Source organism: Camelina sativa, chromosome 5 (assembly GCF_030686135.1).
Source record: "Camelina sativa cultivar CO46 ecotype springtype chromosome 5, ASM3068613v1".
In the NCBI taxonomy this organism is placed as follows: domain Eukaryota; kingdom Viridiplantae; phylum Streptophyta; class Magnoliopsida; order Brassicales; family Brassicaceae; genus Camelina; species Camelina sativa.
This window is the reverse complement of record NC_141884.1, coordinates 38660882-38682045: the sequence shown is the minus strand read 5'-3', so window position 1 is coordinate 38682045 and position 21164 is coordinate 38660882. Positions and strand designations below refer to the sequence as shown.

At 33.6% G+C, this 21164-nt stretch overlaps 2 protein-coding genes, 1 long non-coding RNA gene and 1 pseudogene across 6 annotated transcripts; 1 reads left to right on the top strand and 3 right to left on the bottom strand.

Annotated features, from left to right (window-relative positions):
• Positions 1 to 3069: 3069 nt before the first annotated feature.
• Positions 3070 to 5585, bottom strand: LOC147944918 (uncharacterized). 2 transcript variants are annotated; one of them, XM_087451396.1, is made up of 8 exons: positions 5195 to 5585; positions 4849 to 5064; positions 4571 to 4756; positions 4267 to 4488; positions 3948 to 4164; positions 3704 to 3851; positions 3495 to 3611; positions 3070 to 3406 (listed from the first exon to the last, which is right to left on the bottom strand). In XM_087451396.1, exons 2-5 carry the CDS (start codon positions 4996 to 4998, stop codon positions 4108 to 4110), a joined length of 615 nt encoding a protein of 204 aa, XP_087307522.1. In that variant the 5' UTR covers positions 4999 to 5064; positions 5195 to 5585; the 3' UTR covers positions 3070 to 3406; positions 3495 to 3611; positions 3704 to 3851; positions 3948 to 4107. The 2 variants fall into 2 exon arrangements, with proteins under 2 accessions (XP_087307522.1, XP_087307523.1); XM_087451397.1 differs by having other exon boundaries at positions 4849 to 5060.
• A 2185-nt stretch (positions 5586 to 7770) lies between these two features.
• LOC147944917 (putative F-box/kelch-repeat protein At1g12870) lies at positions 7771 to 9756 on the bottom strand. The gene has a single exon (XM_087451394.1). It carries the CDS (start codon positions 9629 to 9631, stop codon positions 7883 to 7885), a length of 1749 nt encoding a protein of 582 aa, XP_087307520.1. The 5' UTR covers positions 9632 to 9756; the 3' UTR covers positions 7771 to 7882.
• A 7913-nt stretch (positions 9757 to 17669) lies between these two features.
• On the bottom strand, positions 17670 to 19316 carry LOC147944916 (uncharacterized; annotated as a pseudogene). Its single transcript, XR_015557993.1, has 4 exons — positions 18918 to 19316; positions 18704 to 18764; positions 18555 to 18607; positions 17670 to 18389 (listed from the first exon to the last, which is right to left on the bottom strand). The product of XR_015557993.1 is annotated as an uncharacterized LOC147944916 (transcript).
• Positions 19317 to 19680: 364 nt separating this feature from the next.
• LOC147944915 (uncharacterized) lies at positions 19681 to 20771 on the top strand. 2 transcript variants are annotated; one of them, XR_015598119.1, is made up of 4 exons: positions 19681 to 19885; positions 19982 to 20132; positions 20233 to 20308; positions 20542 to 20771. It is a non-coding gene; the product is annotated as an uncharacterized LOC147944915 (long non-coding RNA). The 2 variants fall into 2 exon arrangements; XR_015598120.1 differs by having other exon boundaries at positions 19735 to 19885; positions 19969 to 20132.
• Positions 20772 to 21164: the final 393 nt, after the last annotated feature.

Here is a 21164-nt window from a genome sequence, read left to right as displayed (position 1 = left end):
TAGTTCTCTAATTCCCCAAACTACATAAACAAAAAAAAGTCAGCACTTGCCCCAAGTCCTAATAACCCAGAAAGAACAAAGGTTTCCCCATAATCAAAATTAGGGGTCTCCACCAATTCCATACATCAGATTCACGATACAAAAAGTGCAAAACAAATTTAAAAACTCCTTAATCTCAATTTTACACAAATGAAATAGCCACAAAGAATCGAACAGTAGAATTAAGGGATGCGTTTTGCTTCAAGCCATGTTTCTTAATCTTCTTTGTTTGTGTATGATAATCTTCTTCTCCATCTTCTCTCTTAACATCCATCTCTCTCTGGTTGTATCAGGTTTTTCTTAGTCTTCTGCTCCATCTCCGATTAATCTCTCTCAAGCTCGATCCGTCTTAAGTTTTTTTGTTTGTTTTCAGATTAGCATCTTTTTTTGTTTGTGAATTCGTTTCATATGACACAAATTATTGTGATGTGTCAAGAAGTAAAGGAGAAAAATGTTTAGGTGTAAAAAAATGTGTTTCAAAAAAAAAAAAAAATTGAAAAAAAAGTGTAAAAAAATGAAGCTGAGCTGTATTAATAAAATAATTTTATTGGTTGAAAAATAATCTGATATGTCAGCTCCAGGTTACCAAAAAATGCTTAGGTGTCAACACAAGAAAAAAACGCATTCTGTTTTTAGTGTATTGACTAGGATAGTACCCGCGCTATGCCGCGGGATTGTTTTATATTTTATTTTTATTTTTATTTATTTTCATAATTTTATATGTTTTTGTAATTAAAAATAACAATCACCGATGACTGATTACGGCGGCTGGGTCTGTTCTCCGCGGTACAGAATAAGAAGAATGTCCATTGCCATTGATGAATCCACCTTATGATCAAAAAATGCTTCTATTTACGAATCTACAGGTTTAAAATCTCTCTTGATGATTTGATTCTATTTGATTTATGTCTTTATTATATTATATTATGTTCGGAAAAATTATGAGAAAAATTTAACGATTTCTAAATATTATAATGTTTTTTTCCATTCTACTGCAATAATTTGAGTTCAACCGAATCAGTCTACATAGAAGAAATCACAGACCCAACGTCTCTTTTTCTCTCATTTTTATATTGACGAGATCAAAGCCTCACTCATGACATCTCTACATGATACCTCACTTCTCCTATTCCAGTTAAGGAGATTTTGTGTCCTAGACTCCTAGCCGTTTCTCTCTTTTGATAAGACGGAGTCAACCAAACACCAATGACGACATATGGATTCAACTAAAACGACAGCAAAATAACTTTGGCTCGATCTCTTTACTTTCATGAACGAGAGATGGCAACATGTTAGCTTTTTTAGTGCCTGCGATTTCTGCTAAGGTTGTTGTGTGCTCTTGATGCTCAGTTTGCTTTTTTTTTGTTTGTTAACGTGGTGAGAGAAAGAAACAGAGAAATTAGTGGAATTGATATTTTTTCAATTCTATTAAAATCTCTCTTTTATTCTATTAAAGGGTTGCAAAATATAATTGTTAGAATTTACGAGAAAGATTTGAAAGTATTTAGAATGCTTGTAAATCTATCGTATATTATGGGAATGACGTCCTATTTCCCCTCGTAACTATAACATCGTATCAAATCTACACAGAACTTTAACCTCGTTACGTGTCTCCCTAAATCAATAGTTTTAGACCTATTTCCACCCAAATCAATAGTTTTATTGTCATTTCCCCCTCAAAATATCAAATATCATCTATTACTCCTTGAATCTGGATTTATGTGGTTTACTATTGGTTTAATAATTGCTTAACCAACTAATTAATCTTATTAACCGGATTAAACCTTATTTCAACCCGATTTCAAATTAAACCCATCAAAACCTAACATTAAGAACCTATACCGGTTCTTCCCTCTTCCCCAGCCTCCTTAAAAAAATCTCCAAACTGAGACAAAAAATCACCAACCTCGAACAACCCTTCTGGATAAGTATTCTATTCACTTGAAAGATTAGAGGTTGAGAACTTATGTGTTGATTGATTATAACGTGATACACATACAGAATCACATACATATATACTCGAGAGAAAGAGTTCTTTAGAAATCAGATCCATACAAATAATGAAATAGAATTAACTATGATTATATTGTGGAACTTCGTTGATCTTACGTGATTGATCCATCTTAACCCAGATTAACTATGCCGAAGCAGCTTGATGACCAATCCATCTTAACTCAAACTGAACCAACTTCAATTATTGTTAAACGTGACCAATATCAATCTTCTACATCACTAAACCAATTTTTAAGACTCTTTACTAAATAGAACCAAACGTTTCATAAAAATCACGAAGTAAAAATTTTTTTATTGAATTCTATGTATGAATTCTTTCATCCAATTTCATCCAATAAAAATTCTTTAAATCTATTCAATCAAATTTTATTGAATTCTTTCGTCCAATTATTTTAAGCCCACTTATTTTAAAAAGTAAGTCCAACAAAATAAGATTAAGTTTAATAGAAAAAGTGACATGGAAAAAAGAGACTTATCATAGGTTAAGACATGTTGAGTTGTATTATTTAAAATGTTTTTATTGGTTAACAATTTTACTGAGATGTCAAGCTGAGAATAACCTAAAATGCTGAGTTGTCAGATAGGGAGAACAACACATTCTACTTTTATTGTATTGATTATAAACGCTTAGGTGAAAATCAACCTTAACAGTTCACATTATTCATGCATCTATTTTTATCCATTACTCTGTCTTGTCTTCTCAATCCCTATAAACCATTTATTGAACCAAACCGGTTCATTCACCGGTTCGCTACTTTTTTTTCTTTCTCTTTTGGTTCGCTATTCTTTCTGTAATGCAAATGTATGATTTCAATTCCTAGTTGGTCAGGTAAATACTAAAACCAGAAAAAAAAAATGAATTATGAAAGATTGCTTACGAACTAATTCTATACAATCGAAGATTATATACTTGATCCTACATCACATTAATATTTTTAGTCAAATAAATGTGTACACATGACATAGCTAAATAAGTGATCCCAGCAATGTATATAATGAAATTAATCGAGAGGCTAATGAAATCAATGTGTTTTTTTATTTAATTGTATTTGAACCATAAAAGAGAGTGAAAACAAAAGTATAGAAAACAGAATGAAATTTTGGAAAAACCATGAAAGAGTTAAATGTGGTGGATTTTCGAATTGAGAGAAATAGTGAGAGAAAGCAAAAGTATAGAAAACAGAATGAAATTTTGGAAAAACCATGAAAGAGTTAAATGTGGAAACTCGAAGCTAGTTTTATAAACCACTACACTAGTTTAAAAACATTCTCCTCAGTCGTTCTTGACACTGGCAACACTCTCACACCAGTCTTTCATACTTTGCAACAGTGGCAAACTTGACAAGGGCTCTATCTGCAAACAGAAGAAAATAGTAAAATCAGTAACACACACACGCACAACTTTTACTTACACCCATTTTCATTATATTTTTACCACTTACTCTTTGAAAGGCTTCAATAAGGTCTCCCTGAGAGACTTTTAACAAGCTGGAATGTGAGCTAGGTTCGTCATGTACCTCTCTAGTTAACCGAGCAGAGCTCGCCAGGTCACACAACCGCTACCATAAGCAAAAAAAACAAAAGTCATGTAAAACTTGCAAACATAGAATAGTACAGTACTTCGACTTGTAGAAAAAAAATTAAAGCATACCTCAAGCTCCTTCGGATTATAGCCATACGTGAGGGTACCGAACATTTGAAGATCGATACTATCACTGACTTCAATATCCTTTTCCTGAAGAATCTTCTTCAAAATTAACGTCCTTATCAAAGCAGCAGGTGGATTCACGAGTATCAATCTGTATAAAGATCAAATGAGATTGTAGTTAGTTTGGATCACAACTTGAGACCTTGTAAAACTAGAAAAAAACCTATTAAGGGAGTCTTTACTGTACCTCTGCCCAAATAATCTTATAACCATCTTGTCAAGCACATACGGCCTACTTAAACAAAGCACGACAAATATATCCTTCTTACTCCGAGGGTAAGAAAGAAAATCAACAAGGGCAGCACCCCATTTACAGAGCGTTTCATCATCAAAAAAGAGAAGCGAGTTCATGCTTTTTTGTGAAAAAGCATGATGAACCAAGTAGGAGTCTTGAGGTTCATGTTCTGATAGAAAAGACAAGACGAAAACTATGAGAGATAAACTACTGTGAGGCACTGTACTGTATATTAATATATACCGTGTTTCAAAAAGGTATATTGGTTTACCTTGTGAGGAACAACATTTATCTGGATATTTAATTCCTCACACACAGATCGGAGAAGAACCTTCTTCCCAGACTGCTCAGGACCCACAATTGCTATGCAACCTCGTAGACCGAGTAGCTCCCTAAGTTTCTTTCTCTCCTTCTCTAAGCCGGATAATAGTAAATTATCCACATCACTCAGAGCCATCTTCTCAACATCACTCCCAGGACACATCTTATTGACCTAATCCACAGAAGGGTTCCATTCTTATTTCAAATCCTACCTAATCACATGATCAATCGAGAGTTTCTACTCGAGAACTAACCTGTCGTTGCTCCATGGGTGTATGTTGTAAATGAAGCAGAGGCTTCCGTCTAGCTAGAGCCAACAACTTGTATTTCCTTTGAAGAACACAGATTGGTCTCTGGAACCGAAGTGAGGCTTGATAAGGGTTACAGCAAATGAGGTCCCCTGACCTTCGGACCTGATCAGGTTCTTTACTCGACCATGGCTGGAAAAGAAGATAAAGAAAGAGACGCTAAAAGTCTGGAAACTTAACAAACAAGTCCAAAGTCTTGAACATGAAAACGATGCATTACATACGTTTCTTGAGAGCTCATCAATCTTGGCTTTGCACTCGGAAGGAGTGCGTTTGCAGGAGAATGTCGAATAACTCAGAGATACGAATGAGGATCCATCATTATAACCCTTTAGTAGTTCTTCAATCTCCTTCTTGGACCATCGTGGAGCCATATTCTCTAGCTTCTTCTGAACTCCTTCTTGAACTCTTCGTTTTCTTCTTTGAATCTTGGTGCCTGCCTTTGAGTTAAGATTGTATGGGGTATTCTATTTAGAATCCTCTATTATATATGACTCTAAAAATAAAAAATAAAACACGAAATAAAAAGACGAATTTTGAAAACAAAAATTTCTAAGGAACCATACATACCTCCTCAGAGGCATTTCGTCGAACAGGTAGTAAACGAAACCCAAAACGTTTACTAAGTTTTTTTTATTCTCCATCTTCTCACCTTCTCCACCGAAAATTTCGGACTCCACCGTTACATGAGACCCAGTGTACTTGAATATGTGAAGAGAGCTCTACTTTGAGAGGATCCGGTTCTTCTCTATGAAAAAACTCCGTTGAAGAAAACTCAAAGGACTTGACGGCGAAGAAGTCACCGGAGTTTTCCATTGCAATTGATAGCGTTTCTGTTGAGCCTCGCCCAATGATTGGTCCTCTTATCCAGCTTTGTTCCGCCATTGGAACAGAGCAAGAAAATAAAAACAGAGGAGGTAAAGAGAGAGAGAGAGAGCGAAAAAAAAAAAAAAAAAAAAAAGGAAATACTTGTGATGTGATTATATATAATAATAAACACATTCTCACACTCGACAAAAAAAAAAAAAAAAAAAAAACATACTCACAAAAAGTATATGTGTTGATGTAATATGATTGGCGTGGGGTTTTTGGTGTCTTAATACAAATTCTGAACAGAGATGACATTCTTTTTTTTTATATATAAATTTTTATTTTAATCTTTTTTTTCTTATCCTTCGATTATTAAGCACCAAAACGTTACCTTATCTTCCACTTTTTTATTTATTTATTATAGATAATTGTTTCCTTCAAATCTAATACATCCGACTTAGTTCGAATTTCAAATCGCGGGTTGTACAAAAAAGAAGAAGAATAAAAAAATATAATTTGAGCGAGTTGATCATTGGTATAACGAGAAGTTGTCCAAAGAGAAAGAAGGACAATATGTTTGGGGAAGAAGTGGGAACTTTCATTAGTTATTATTTCCGCATCTCAAGGGCTCTCGATCAAGTCATTTCGAACACGTTACACACCATTGCATGTATGTACACGTACATGTGTATGTTACGGCATACGTTTTGTGTGTACGCATCTCACCCTTATCAGTTCGAGAGGAGAATATTAGTTCTTGAAAAATGTTTGATAAATAAATAACCCAAAAAACCGAATAAACTGATAAAACCAAACCCGGCCCCAAAGTCTTTCCTCCGTTACATATACTCATATTTGAGATGTGATAACAATTTTCAATTTAATTTTTTTTTTCTGATAGGTGAAGATTTAGAATCAGATGGATGATGAAATTTCTGAATTGAAGTCGGACTCGAACATCCTTACCATCGACTTTCCACCGAAAACAGTCATCGTTGGAATCAGAATGTAATTGACTTGTCCATCCGAGTAATAAAGTCTGATTTGTAAATATTCATAACCAGCTAGAAGGTGATTTATGAACCTCAAGCGAAAAAGAATGTAATCATGTTGAGTTTGGAGATAAAGAATATAAAAACGAGAGGATCAAAAGGTTCTAAGCAATTTATGTGTTACCGACAATTTTAGCCTTTTACTAGATTAATCCATCCTTAGGAAGAAGATATTGCCTAATAAGAATGAAGCGTCTCTATCCTTTTAAAAAATTTATCATCATTTTTAGTCATTTATCTCAATATGTGACATAATTTGGGTTTGGGAGAAGATAAAGAACATGAGCACATTTGCATCCATGGAAAAAAAGCAGTTTCATGAGGGAACTACATGATGATACAAGCTTCACGATCAATCTTCTAGCTTTTACCTTTAATTTACCTAACATATTAGAAAACTACTGTCGAGAGATATAAGATTTTGCTCCATTTTTTTTTTTTTTTTTTGCAAACATATAAATATCATTTAGCTGCAATGTTTGATATTTAGTTTCCAAAAATGATAAAGTTGAAATAACATGATCTTAGTTATCCTTCAAACTTTCTTATAAATGCATATATTTATCTAATAAATAAATCTTTTTTAAAATGAATTTCTCAGTAATAGTTTTAAAACTTTTATTAAAGTAAATAAATTAATCATTTGTAATAAGCTAAAGTAAAAATAATTCTAAATAAAAATGTATTAGACTAAGAATAAATTAATACAAATTATAAAAATATTTCTGTGGCCTAGCGCAGCTTTTTATCTAGTTCATATTAGATATAAAAAGGACAACCCCTTATACGAGATTATACTCACTTGTACTATCGAAGATTCTGAGCTGCAGAATACTTTTTTCTAAGACTGAATTTTTTTTTGACGACCGCGAATCAAACAAGTTACCGTCAATGTTTGATATCGTCGTCGTTCATGAGGTCTATTCTCTCTTAAGCAGGTTTGAACAAGTTAAGTAGTGGTTGTATTCCAATTCCATCCTCGTCAAACAAATTAGAACACAAAGAGATTTGCTAAATCGTAATTTTACTAATTATCGATAATTGTATTATTCTATGGCTACAAGGAAATTATCCTCCAGAATATATATGTGAAATCCACTTTGACGTAGAACTCTAACCATGCACTACTATAACAATATTAGGAAACTCCAAATAGAAACCGAATACGGAATACTTAAATAAATAAAAGATAAGGAAAATAGAATGAAAAACCACACAAGTAGGATGAGATCCAAGCACTTCTTCTTAATATCCTTTGAAGAAGCATCATGGTGAACTAATAGATGATCAAAAATAATCCAAATTAAGTCTGAAACTTGCACTGAAAAATATGACAACGTTCAACAAGATGTCATATAATGTGACACTAATTAAAATCCATTTTAAGAACTTGAAATTAACTCATAAAGGGAGAGACTAAACTTGGAAAAAAAGGAACAAGGAGACTGTCACGAAGAGGAGAACAAGACAAGATGTGATATGTAGAGTTTGGGGGTTGAAATAGGAGGGGCTCCAGGAATTGCTTAAAGAGCATCACCTTGTTACCATTCTTGGAAATTGCCGCAGGGTGGAAGAGTGAAGTCTCATCATGAGGCGTATAGCAAGTGGGGTTAATCTTGTTCAAGTCAATGGAGAACAACTTGTCCATTTTCAATAATGCCCCACCAGTGTTGTGGTTAGTGAGCCTCCAAACGTGTTGCATGCCATCTCCATTTGTCTCTAAAGCCCACACAAGACGACGGTCGTCGTCTATGCTACCGAAGCTCATATCAACAACGGATGATGATAATGTCTCAATAATAGGATTTGGAATGACTTGAAACATGTCCGTGTGAAGATCAAAAGCAATCAATTTGGTCAAGTCTAGGTGGAACCAATAAAGCCATCCGTTTGCAAAAGTTGGTAAGTTGGTGTTGTTTAAGCGATGTTCAGGAAGAGGTGGAGGCACCTGCCTCCATTGCTTGACTTCAAAATCGAATATATCGCATGATAAGGTGGTATTGTACTTGTTAATATTATGTAACCACACTATTTTGTGTGTTCCAGTAACGTAGTCTTTTCCAAATCCTGGCAAAGGGACCTCTGAGTCATTGTTGTCTATTTGAAAGTTGGCAAGAGGAAGCTTGTAGGACCATCTCGTGGCTGGGTTTATCACTGTAATTTCTCTTGTGGAGGCATACAAGCAGACAAGACCATCGATACTATCAGAAGGACTCCCATATTCGTCGCTAGTAGGTATCCCTTTATCATCGCTAATATGATATCCTTCTTCTTCTTCTTCTACTAGACAAGCGGAAGACCACTCCAACCTCATAGTCTTTAGAGCAACTTTCCTATACCAGCTTCTATACCTTGTATAAGAATATAAACACACAACTTTGGGTTCCTGGGTTTTCTGATGCAACATGTGTCTTTCCTTAAAAGATTTGGACCTTATCGTACCTCTCCAGTGTTTAGACACGGTTTGGAATCTCAACAGGGATTTCACTGGTAGTCGCAACATAACTTGTTCTAACACATCGTGGTTAAGTATCTCATCAGTTCCCTCCCTTCTTCTTTTTCTTTTGCTTGCTCTTTCAATTATCTTCCATGATGTTGCATCATCTCTCCTGTCTTCACTTCTTCTCCGATGTAAGTCTTCAGTTTTTCTTTCTCTTCGTGATGACCACAAAGACCAAGAGAATTTGTCTTCCCCGTTGCTCTTCCTCTTCCATGATGTTGCATCATCTCGCCTGTCTTCACTTCTTCTCCGATGTAACTCTTCAGTTCTTCTTTCTCTTCGTGACCACAAAGACCAAGAGATTTTGTCTTTTCCGTTGCTCTTCCTCTTCCATGATGATGCACCGTCATATTCATCTCTTCTTCTCCTTCCTCTCCATGAAGACGGTGCAATCTTTCCCTTTTCCATGGATGATAGATCATCTGATCTCCAACTTTTGTCTTCAATTCTTCTTCCTCTTTGTGACAACGACGACCAAGAGATGTTGTGTTTTCTGTCCCTCTTCCATGATGATGTACCATCGTAGTATTCATCTCTTATCTTCTTCCTCCATCTTTGAGACAGTCTCTCTTCTTCACTTCTTCTCCTTCCTCTCTCTGAACACGACGCTATCTTTCCACTTTCGTGGCTCTTCCTCCCCTCCATCGATGATAAAGATTATCCTCCGAGATCCGATGTGTGTTAACGCTTCTTTTTCTAAGTACTACTTTTTGCTTTCTCTTTCTAACGACAACGTACGAAGACCAAGTAATATTCGCCTTCTTCGTGTCTTCAATGACCTTCTTATGATCTCTCTCTGCCTCCAATATATATATATAAACATTGGCTTCTCCTACCGACTCTGGAACTAGGAATTCTTTCTAGTTTCATGTATATCCAAAAGCCTAGTGGTAATTATTATCTGAGAAGATAAACTCAAAGAACAAAGAAAAGATATAGTTGTAATTTATTCATATATATATTTTAATTTATGAAAGATGTTAATTTTAAGTAAGCCATTGTTTTTGTTTATTAAAGATAGAGTTGTAATTTATTCATAATATAAAGAGAGATGTATATTATGAAAACACATTCTTTATTGTTTTTGCATTAAAATAAAAATTAATGCAAAGGAATTCACATGTTTTCTTTGAGTATGTCCGAATCTTATTTCTCACATCATTTTTTTTTTTTTAGTATATCTACTGAGGACTTTGAAGGATATACAAACAGTGTAAGCTTCCTACAGAAAATTTACACCGTTACAAACTCGCATAAGGGGAAGAAACGAATAATGGCCAGTTATATGTTCAGTTAGTTCCATTGAGAAAATTAATTAATGAATAAAAGAACTTAACTCATCTTCTACAAGTAAAACCAAAGAATGACTTATGTAAAAGAAAAGGGAAAATGACTAACAAGCCTAGAATTTTACTGAAGAAGAAGAGTGGACAAATGATAATAATTAACTAAGACATTAAAAGCAAAATAAAAACTAGACCACATCAATAGAATTTGTTGAATAAGCTTTTAGATCTTTCGCTTTCTTTCCAAACAAGCTATCCCATCTATTCTTGAGCTGTAAAATCTCCATCATCACAATCTCAAAGGTTGCAATTGCACATATAATTGTGGTGTATGCGATCTTTAGCTCTTGCACGGATCTTCCGGTGTTAGACTCGTTTATGGAAAATGGCCGAGTTATGAAAGGACGGCTGACTTAAGAGCATAAATCAGCATGTAGTTACGGTTGACTTAATGAAATCTGTCTGAGTTATGAGAAAATGACTGACTTAAGAGCATAACTCAGCCATAAGTACGACTAAGTTTTTATTCGATGGTTGAGTCGTCAAAATTTTTACTGAGTTAATACTTCGACACGGCTGAATTAACTTTCTCCGGCTGGCTGAGTTATTAACAATGGCTTTTACTTATGAGATGTCGTTACTGCTGAGTTATGATTAAATACTATAACTCAGCCGTCATTAGCTGACTTATTGGAAAACTCAGCCATTTTACGGCTGACTTAGTAGCAAAAGATTAATTACTAGAATACCATTCAGTTATGGCCGACTTATTAAACGTTACGGCTGAGTTACAGATTTTCAGTTGAGTTATGACATTAAGCGGCTGAGTTTGGCAGCCGTTTTTTTGTTTTTTTAATTATTGTAATAGTATTCATGTTGCGGCTGAGTTATAATTTTGTTTGATGGCTGATTTAATTAGGCTGATTTACATTTTCATTTGGTGGCTGACTTGCCGCACACATATTTACATGTCATCATTCCATGTCATCATCTTCTAAGGAAATATGAAATGTCTTTTTTCGACTCTTCTTCTACACCTGGTTCAAAAGTGAAGGATTTACATGTTCATCAACTTGTTCTTCACATCAACAGAGATATCCATAACTTCATTTTCTTCATTCTTCTTCAATTTCGTTCATGAATCCAGTTCCGGTAATTGTTGTTTCCAATAATTGGGTAAAGAAACACATAAATATATTTAACACCAACGATAGAGGGTGTAGAGTTTTGTAGATAGATGCGGAAACAACGCACGACAAAATTGTGAAGTTGGTTCTCGATGACTACGGATTGAACGCATTGAGCCATCAGCTAAAGCTGAGCTATATGTTCTCGAACAAGGTTTGTGTTGGCTGAGTGATTTATATACAGCCGAGTAGCAATATAACTCAGCCATCATATGAATCTACGAGACCTTTCGTTTCCCTTAAGTATTATAACTCAGCCGTCAAGTAATAAAATTCAGCAGTTTACTTCCAGTTTATTTCTTGTTATAAGTCAGCCACAAAGCATTATAACTCTGTCGTCATATGAATCTACGAGACCTTTCGTTTTCTCTTAAGTATTATAAATCAACCGTGAAGTAATATAAATCAGTCGTATACTTTCAGTTTATTTCTTGTTACGACACCTTTCATTTTCCTTTGAGTATTATAACTCAGCCGTCAAGTACTAAAATTCAGTTGTTTACTTTCAGTTTATTTCTTGTTATAAGTCAGCCACAAAACATTATAACTCAGCCGTCATATGAATCTACGAGACCTTTCGTTTTTACTTGAGTATTATAACCCAGCCGTCAAGTAATAAAATTCAGCTGTTTACTTTCAGTTTATTTTTGTTATAAGTCAGCGACAAAACATTATATCTCAGCTGTTGTATGACGTAGAATAGTTTGCTAATGTGTATTTTCTTAATATTTTTAAAATTAAAAATGAAAATTTAATCCAGGATGATAATTGTAATTACACCCATAACACTAAATATATAATAATTTTTAAAAATGTATAATACACCAGCAATATTCCTATTTTTCTATAATATCTGAGTAATTTTTATTTTATTTTATCGGAGAACACGAACTTGGTTAAGATTTCAGAAGAAGAGATTATCTTATTATATAAAGTTGGATTTTAAAATTAGTCTTTAACAAGATTTTGACATGTGCCAAGTTATCAATCTGAGATTTTGACATGTGTAAAATTTAATATTTAATAGGAGGAATTTGATTACAACAAAAACAAAATATTTGTTTTAAAACATATTAATAATATAAAAAGATAATTATCAAAAAATACAAAAAAATATAGAAAATTACAAAGTTTTTTAAATAATTATAAGGATATATATATATATATATATTTCATAAAATTTGAAATTATAAGAGAAATACCCTAAACTAGCACTAATTTATGTTTTTCTTCCAAAGTTAGCACACAAGTTCAAATATTCCAAAAGTAGCATTATTATGATTTTTTCTTAAATAATAAAATTAATTATTATTTTGTTACTTACAATTTTGAAAGCTTAAGTAAAGCTTCCAATGATGTTTGACGTGAAGCTTCCGATCTTCTTCTTCTTCTTCATATATCAGTTTTGATCTTAGATTTTGAGATTTCTGACGTGATTCTTATGGCTTTTAATTAAAAAATTAGACAAATTTGCAGTCAATCTGATCTGATGATTATTGGAAGAAGATGAAGAAGAAGAAGCAGAACGAAGATGGAAGAAGAAATAAAGGAGGAACAAAGATGGAAGAAGAAGAAAAATGAAGAATGAAGATGGAAGAGTTTTGAGAAGAACGAAGATTGGTCGGAGACGCCACGTCGTTGCCGTGTAACGGAGACGCGAGGTCCTCGTTACTCTGTTCTCAGCCAGAACCTTCTTTGAGATTCTAGAATAAATTCTTCTACGATATGTACGTTTGATTAAGAGTGGTGGTCTCAGAGCTAAACCAATGTTTGGGTATTGAAATTGTTAGGAAATGTTGGGTAATGAATAAAATCTGATTATGAGTGGTGGCTTGAATTGTTGGGTATTGGAATCTGAACTGTGAATGAAATGGAAAATCATGGGTAATCTTGAAGCTGAAATGTGTATTTGAGTGCTACTCTCTCCTATGTGGACACCAAAGTTGTTGCATACCAAGTGTTTGATATAATGTCATTGATAACAAAGCAGTTGGTAAAGAGTACGAAAGTTTGTCATCGTCTTCGATGTCGATGTCTTCGGCTTGTACTTCGTCGATGATGGAGTTGGCTAGTAGTGTTGATGATGCAGAGTACAGCGGGGGAGCATCTTCTGGTTATGATCATCGTCATTTTTGGGATTTCTGATTATTTAGGAAAATCTTCCTAAATTGCAAGAATGTCTTCCTAGACATCGTGAAATCCTTCCTAAATCTAAAGAAATGAGTTTTTGGATCTTTTAGTTTATGTTTTGCCATAATGTACCACATATTACTCTATTTGGTGAGTGATATTTGATTTTATTTTGTGCACATCATGATATTTTATCTATATATGAAAGATTAAAAATTTTGATTTTGTTTCTTCCTAAATATTTTAGGAAGGCTATCATGAAGTTTAAGGTTTTCTTCCTAAATATTATTGAATCCTTCCTAAAATTTAAATAAATGTGTTTTTGGTGTTTTGCCACAATATGTGAAAGATTACTCTATTAGTGAGAGGTAATGATATCACTTAACAATATCCAGACTTTTTATGAAGGTAATCCTTAAGTTCCAATTTTTTAATGAAGGTCATCCTAAAGTTTAATGACGCTTTCCTGAATTTCGTAAAATCTTTCCTAAATTTCGTGGAAAGTGTTGTTGGATGCTGGTTTTTCAAGATGCAAGAAATCAGAAAGGATTCTAAAAAATACATAGAACTTAAACAAGAAGAAAAAACAGAATAAAAATCCTTGTTAATAGCACTTAAAACAAATCTAATGTTATGAACATAAGAGATACTACATAACAATAAGTTAGAGGATTACACTACTAAAATTAAACCTAAGCATGGTGATGAGATTTTCAAAGTCTCCAGCATGGTGGTGACTCCAATTTCCTGCTTCCGTTAACATGAAAGTCACCTTGAAGTTTAGGAAAGCTTTCTTTAGTGTCCTAATGAAATCCTAACTTTTTATGAAAGTTACCTTGAAGTTTAAGAAAGCTTTCCTGAATTTTGCGGAATCCTTCCTAAATTTTCATAAACCTTTGAATCTGAAAATTCCGGCAACCACTTCAACGCTACAGCTTCAATCATCACATGAACAACAAAATTACCCAAACTATCAGTCACATTACTTGTATACTTAATCCCAAATCTGCCTTTCCTCTCTAAAATATTTTTGATAATCTCCTTTGTCAAATTTCTCCTAATCTCAAACGTCTTAAGTATCATCTCCCTCTCACTCTCTCCGTTGTTATCACCATTAGAGGGAGAAAATTACGAATCGAAGGAAGAGAGGAAGCAACATCTGCATCAGAAGTAGATTGAGCGTAGATTGAATCAGGAAACTGTGGAGTTCTTCAGGTTAAAAGAGACAGCCTGTTATGGAGATCCAATTATCCGATGAGAGAAGCTTCTCAAAATCAGATTTATCTTCCAATTCGATCACATGCGACAGCTTGGAACTGCGGATGTCAGCAGACATGAATGCTTCAATTGATCGCCGGCGATTTTGTCGAAGCTTCGATCTCATGTAAGCACTCAACAATGAGACGGCGGAGATATGTGGAGAAGAGGTATGTGATTTTCACTTGGGCTAAGAAAGCGCGTAGAATATTGATGATGAATTAATAATTTTAGTATTTAATATTTAATTAGAGTATGTGTGCTAGTTTTGGAAAATATGAGAGTGTGTGCTAAGCTTGGAAGAAAAACTTAACTTTGTGCTATTTTTGAGAATTGCCCAAATTATAATATTATTTACTTATTTTATTTTTAAGTTATTAATTCTACAAAAATAGAAAAAAGGATTAAGGAAAATATACAGTTAATTTTTTATTCTAAATTTTTGTAAATACTCACTTCTCTATAAACATAGAAGTTTAGGGTTTAAGGTTTAGGGAAGGTAAATTTTTCTTATTTTTCTAAACAAAATTTTTCTCCTATTTTATCCCTTTTCAGTTGGTAATAGGTAAGATTAATATGTTGACCCAAAAAAAAGATTAATATATGCCTCTTCTTTTCCTAATACTGTATTTTAAAATTTAATGTAGTATTTTTGATTATTTTATTTAATTTATATTTTCATCTTTTTATTATTTGGGATTCATATATTATTGTGCTTATAATTTTCTATTGTTTCTTTAATTATGTCAAGTTAATTTTCTTCTAATTTCTCTAACCTTGATTGGTTATTTGGTTGGTCATAAACTTTTTTTTTTTTGCAAACATAATTGTTACCATTATCCGTTCAATCCCAAAAGGAGATAACGAGTAGAAGCTCATCAACCTAATGGATGGATAAAATAGGCTAATCAAACACAAGCTTACAACAAATGTAGCTAGATAGATTGGAAAAAAAAATCGTTGTTGATAGATCCATATGAGCTCAAAGACTGTGACACCATGGTTTGCGGAAAGGTTTAAAAGAATTAATTTGGCCACATATGTCACCAAAATGTACTTATTTTTCGGTCAAGGGTCCTGAGGGAACTTCATGATGAGTGACCTTCCTGGAAGTGATTGTCGAAACTGTGCAAGTGTGGACAAAACTCAGGAAAATATCATTTGTTGATTTGTAGAGTCGGTAAACAAGTTTTTAAAGCAATCAAATATGTATGGGTCCACGGGATGGGAATAGATGTTGGACCCACTTAGGAAGGTGGTCCCATGGACTGAGAGTGGACATGGCCTAACTAAGCAAGGTGGTGGTTGAGGCGTTACAGAGAAAGAGGCTACATCATGGTGTGTGAAAGACATTTCCACGAATACATTGAGAAATTGAACATATCAAAAGATTTTGGGACGTTAGAAAAATGTTTTTACTTTCATTGGTTGTTGAAACAAGTCATTTTGAGATAGCAAAAAGATGTGAAAATGTTCTCTCCACACATGAGGAGAGCATAGCCGAGGTTCTCTCTATTGTGAAGAAGGTTGGACAAAAAGTTATCTCCATAAGGAAGGAAGGTGGAGGAGGTTGGACGAAAGGTTATCTCTCCATGGGAGGAAGGCGGAACCAAGGTTCTCTCCATGGTGGAGGAGGTTGGACGCAAGGTTCTCTCCATAAGAGATGAGGGTGGAGCCGAGGTTTTCTCCATGGTGATTACATTATTGTGATGATACATCATTGATCAGTAGATTATATTATATATTTTTTATTCAAAATATTTTTTGAGCCAACAATTTTAGTAATTAAAATACTAAGTAAAAGTGAAAGTCAAAATAGTTAGCTTAATGTGTTCATATAGACATTTTCTAGGTGGTGATAAAGATATATTTGTAACATAGAATATATTTAGGTGTTAAAAATACACTTTTAATAATAACATACATAAAAATTTGTAAATGGATATAAATCAGTGTATTATAACAAAAATAAAATTTGTAAATAACGTAAAATAAATTTTAATATATTTTTGTTATATTTAATTTAATTTATCCGCACATCGAGCGGGTCCTCATCTAGTGATGATATACAAGCTTTGAGTATTTCTTTATATATAGTGAGTTACACTCACGTCCTAGTGTCGATATGACTTAGGACTACGTTTCCATATTTCGATATTGTTTCCTCTTTATTTTACCTTAAGTTTCCATATCTCATAAGGAATCTTTCATTGATCTTTTCACCTCTTTGCTTTAGCAACACGATCTTCATTAATCCAAAAGTTTTTTTTTCTAAAACATTAAATTAATATTATTTAGAAAAAATTGTTTTTCTAAAAACTATTAAAAAGTTCTACTAGATGATTTTATAGGTTTAAAGTAAATAAAAACTATAATCTCTTTAAATAAAGTTTACCCATTCAATTAATAAATTAAAATATTTTTGTTTTAAAAATTCAAATTTATTTTAAGTGTATAAGACATGTTAAGTTGTTAACACATTGTAACATCCGTGTTTCAGGAATAGTGTTTGTGATATGTTAAGTAAACCTAAAAAGTAGATTTTAATTAATTTTGGTTTAATTAATTCCTGCTTTAATCTAATTAAAGCAAAAACTCTTAGGGGGTGTATTGAACTTGATATTTTAGGAGATTTACTGAGATTTTAATATTTTAGAATTTTGAGAGATTTGAGTGTAATTTTAGGAAATTTGGTTATTAAATTTGAGATTTTAGGATTTGGTGAGATTTGGGTTTTGAGATTTGTTGAGATTTGATTATTGAATTTTAAGTGATTTTAATATTTAGAAAGAAGAAAAAAAGAGCAACTTGGAATGTTGTTGATTATTTACCTAATCTTCTTTCATACTATGATTAATTTAAGAAGAAAAATAGACATTGGTCATGTTCTTTTTCCAATCGTTGGTGGAGCAACTACAACACAAATAAAAAGCCCAAAATGATATGCATTTCAGAAGAATGAAGAGCTGTCACAGTTAACCAAAAAGTGAGGTTCATAAAAAGATTAATCTCATATGAAGAACTAATCTCATATGAAGAACTGCAGCTCTCAAACTTAGCTTTTAGTGAAACGGAGCATGACTTTTCAGGCAGATCCTTCATTGGAGACAATGTTGGTGTTGGATCTTCTTTGGTTATATCGTCGTCGTCTTCATCATCTTCAAGCCGTGACGGTGAAGACTGAGGTGTTTCAAAGGTGTGGTTTGTTTACTTGTAGCTTCGTTTGAGTAATTTGGGTTTGATATGTAGATAAAGTTATCAACAGAAGAAGCCATGGTTTCTTGAATCAGATCAAGAGAAGCTTGTAAAGATGGTTCATGGTGAAAATGGGTTTTGTTTGGAGTTTGAAAAACACTTGTGTAGAGAGGATTGGATAAAGAATCGATGTTTGATGATGGTAATGGCGAAGGTTCGTTACTTGTGGTGGAGATGACTAAGCTTAAAACCTTGACTAAGCTTACTACCTTGACCATTGTAGCTGCCATAATCACCTTCGAGGAGCTGTTCATCACCACCTCCTAGCCCAATTCCTTCCCACATTAACTGAATCACCAAACACAATTGCTATTTACCAAAAATTTTGCTAATCATTCTTGGTAAACATAATGATGACTATAAGCTTTAAAACCCCAAAGAGGTATTATAATCCACATGAACCAAAAAGAAACAAGAACAATGACCTTATTGTAACAAACTTTTTACACTTACAAGAGCGATGACTTGAGCTGCCTCTTCTCTCTTCCAGTATTCCTCTGTACTACCTACATATACACAATAAGCAATGACTAATCAGAGTTTTTAAAGAAAGCATAGAGCTTTTCAATTCAGACAAAAGAAACAAAGCAGAGAGCTTTTACCAATCTCCTAATATCGTTGCGTTGTTAGTTATTGGTCCATGATGAGTTGTTCCAATGTAATCTATATCCACACAAAAGCAAACTGCATTCTAATCACCTCAAACGAAACTTCAATTTCATATCATAAGCAAATTCATGAGGAAACAAGTCTGCAGTTTTTTTTTTTTGGGTTTTCTGATATAATTATAAACAGAGTTTGCAAAATCAAAAATACCTGTATAATAACTGGGTTTTCATCATGTTGCTTCACTGGCTCCTGAAAGTAAAGAAAATTGAATCCAACTTTTCAATTATCTCAAACCTGCTAAGTGATTAGGGGGTCTGTAACATGAAATTGAAAATCTTGAGATGATAAAGGGGATTATTATTGCCAGGAGAGAAGTTTATGGTGAGCGGAGACATGGAGAGCGATGGTAGAGACGATCATCCGATCAAAGTTTCGACTCCGACAACTCTTACCTATGATCATAGATAATCCAAGAAATATTTTTTTTTTGTGTGTTTCCCAGCACATCAGTAATTAAAAAAAACTGACCGCAGAAACTTGTTATTATTCACTTCAACGAAAGTTTTTAGGATTTTTATGATCAAAGAGAGAAAAGAGAGAGAGAAAGCGAGTTGCTGTAGATGTCGAACTCTTTTTAAAAGATTTTTTTTTTTTTTTTTCAAAATTTCACCTTTTAAGGTGGGATTTTGTAAGCCATATTTCTTAACTAGAAATGTTAGAAAAGTCTCCTAAAATCACATTCATTAGATTTTTATAAAAAGGTTGTGATTTTTTGAATAACAGTAGATTTGAGGTGAGATTTATAAATTATTGATTGAATAACAAGAGATTTTAAATGATTTTTATAAATTTCATATTCAATAACATAGGATTTCAGATGATTTTAAAAAATCATCAATTAAATAACAGAGGATTTCAGAATACTCCAAAATCTCCTAAAATATCAAGTTCAATACACCCCCCTTAAGCTCCTTCTAAAAGTCACGCCTCCTCTATTTTTTAAACTACCGACAACATTGTTAACAGAGAGAGGGAGAGAAAGAGAGATAACTCTTGGTTATTGGGTGTAAAGGAGAAATAAAATGAGATCAAGCTTTTTCCTTAGAGTAAAGAGAGAAACATAATTGTTAGAGTTTGGGAGAAGGAGGATCCGACTGGTCAAATCGTTTCTAAAGGTATTGAGTTTTGGTATGGATATAGCTAAGAGATGTTCGTACACTCTCCTTTTTACAGAAGTGAATTTGAGTTAATATTCTAGGAGATATTGGCAGTTTTGTGGGGCATTTCTTCTCATTCGCGGATTGAGACCATTGGGTGTTTCGGGATCGATAGCGGTTTCATCTGAAAACCGATCGTGCTGACATTTTGTGGGAAGGGTCTAGACGTATCTTGCTTTTCACCGGAGGGATTAGAAAGTTAACGGTTTGTTTCGATTTCGTAGTTTCACTTGTGAGGTTGTTCTTTACTGTTTTTTTCTGGCAGTTTGTTTTCAGTGTTTGTTTATTGTTGTTATTGGTTGTAGGAGCCAGTTTGGTTGTTCTTAGATATTGGAGAGCCTCTCATTTGGTTGTAGTTAGTTTCTTGAATCACTTGTTAAGGTGAGTGCGTGACCATGAGCTTATCTAAGCGATTGAGTTGTATGACTTGTTTTGTGTGATGATGTGTAGGTGTGGTGAAAGTGTTATTGGTTGTTCTGTTTAATGGCTAGTTTGTTATATTTTATTTGTAGTTGTACTCTTGATTTGCTTGTGTGTATTGCTCGTAGATGGGAGAATCGCCTCACTGGGTATTTTTGGTAATACTCATGCATCTCATTGTGTTTGTGGTGCAGGTAGAGGCAAAGTGTGACATTGGGATCATGGAAATGAAGAGGAAGATGTTCTAGGGACTTAGTTGTTATGTTTTGGTGTATTATAGGTTGCTAGAATTGGAATGTTGGAGTTAAAACCATGGTTTAAGTTGCTAGTTTTTGGTCTATGATTCTGGTTAATTATTGGTTTATTATTATTGGCATTTTCCGATGCTTATTGGTTAAATATTTAAATAAATATTTTTGAGTTATTTATTTATTATTTATTATGTATTATTATTTATTAATATTATTATTATTTATTACAAAAAACGGGTCGGATCGTTTCAGTTTGGTACAGAGCCCTTACGGTTCTAGGTATGGGTTCATTGTGTTTCTGTTGCTGATGTATGAGATTTGCATGCTTAGATTGATTATTTGAGTTAGTTAATTGTATGTGGCATGGAGTCCTAGAACATCCTCTTCGAGCCTTCAATGAGATTCCATGGTATGTTATGTTTCTTTGTGTGGTTTTGGTTTGTTTTTATGCTTGTTAGTCTTTGTTCTTGGAAGAGCAGCGGTTAAAGGTGTTTGAGTTGTTGGTTGTGGATGTGGGCGTGGTCGTAGTCGTGGTTGTGGTCGAGCAGGTTCCCAAGGCCAGCAAG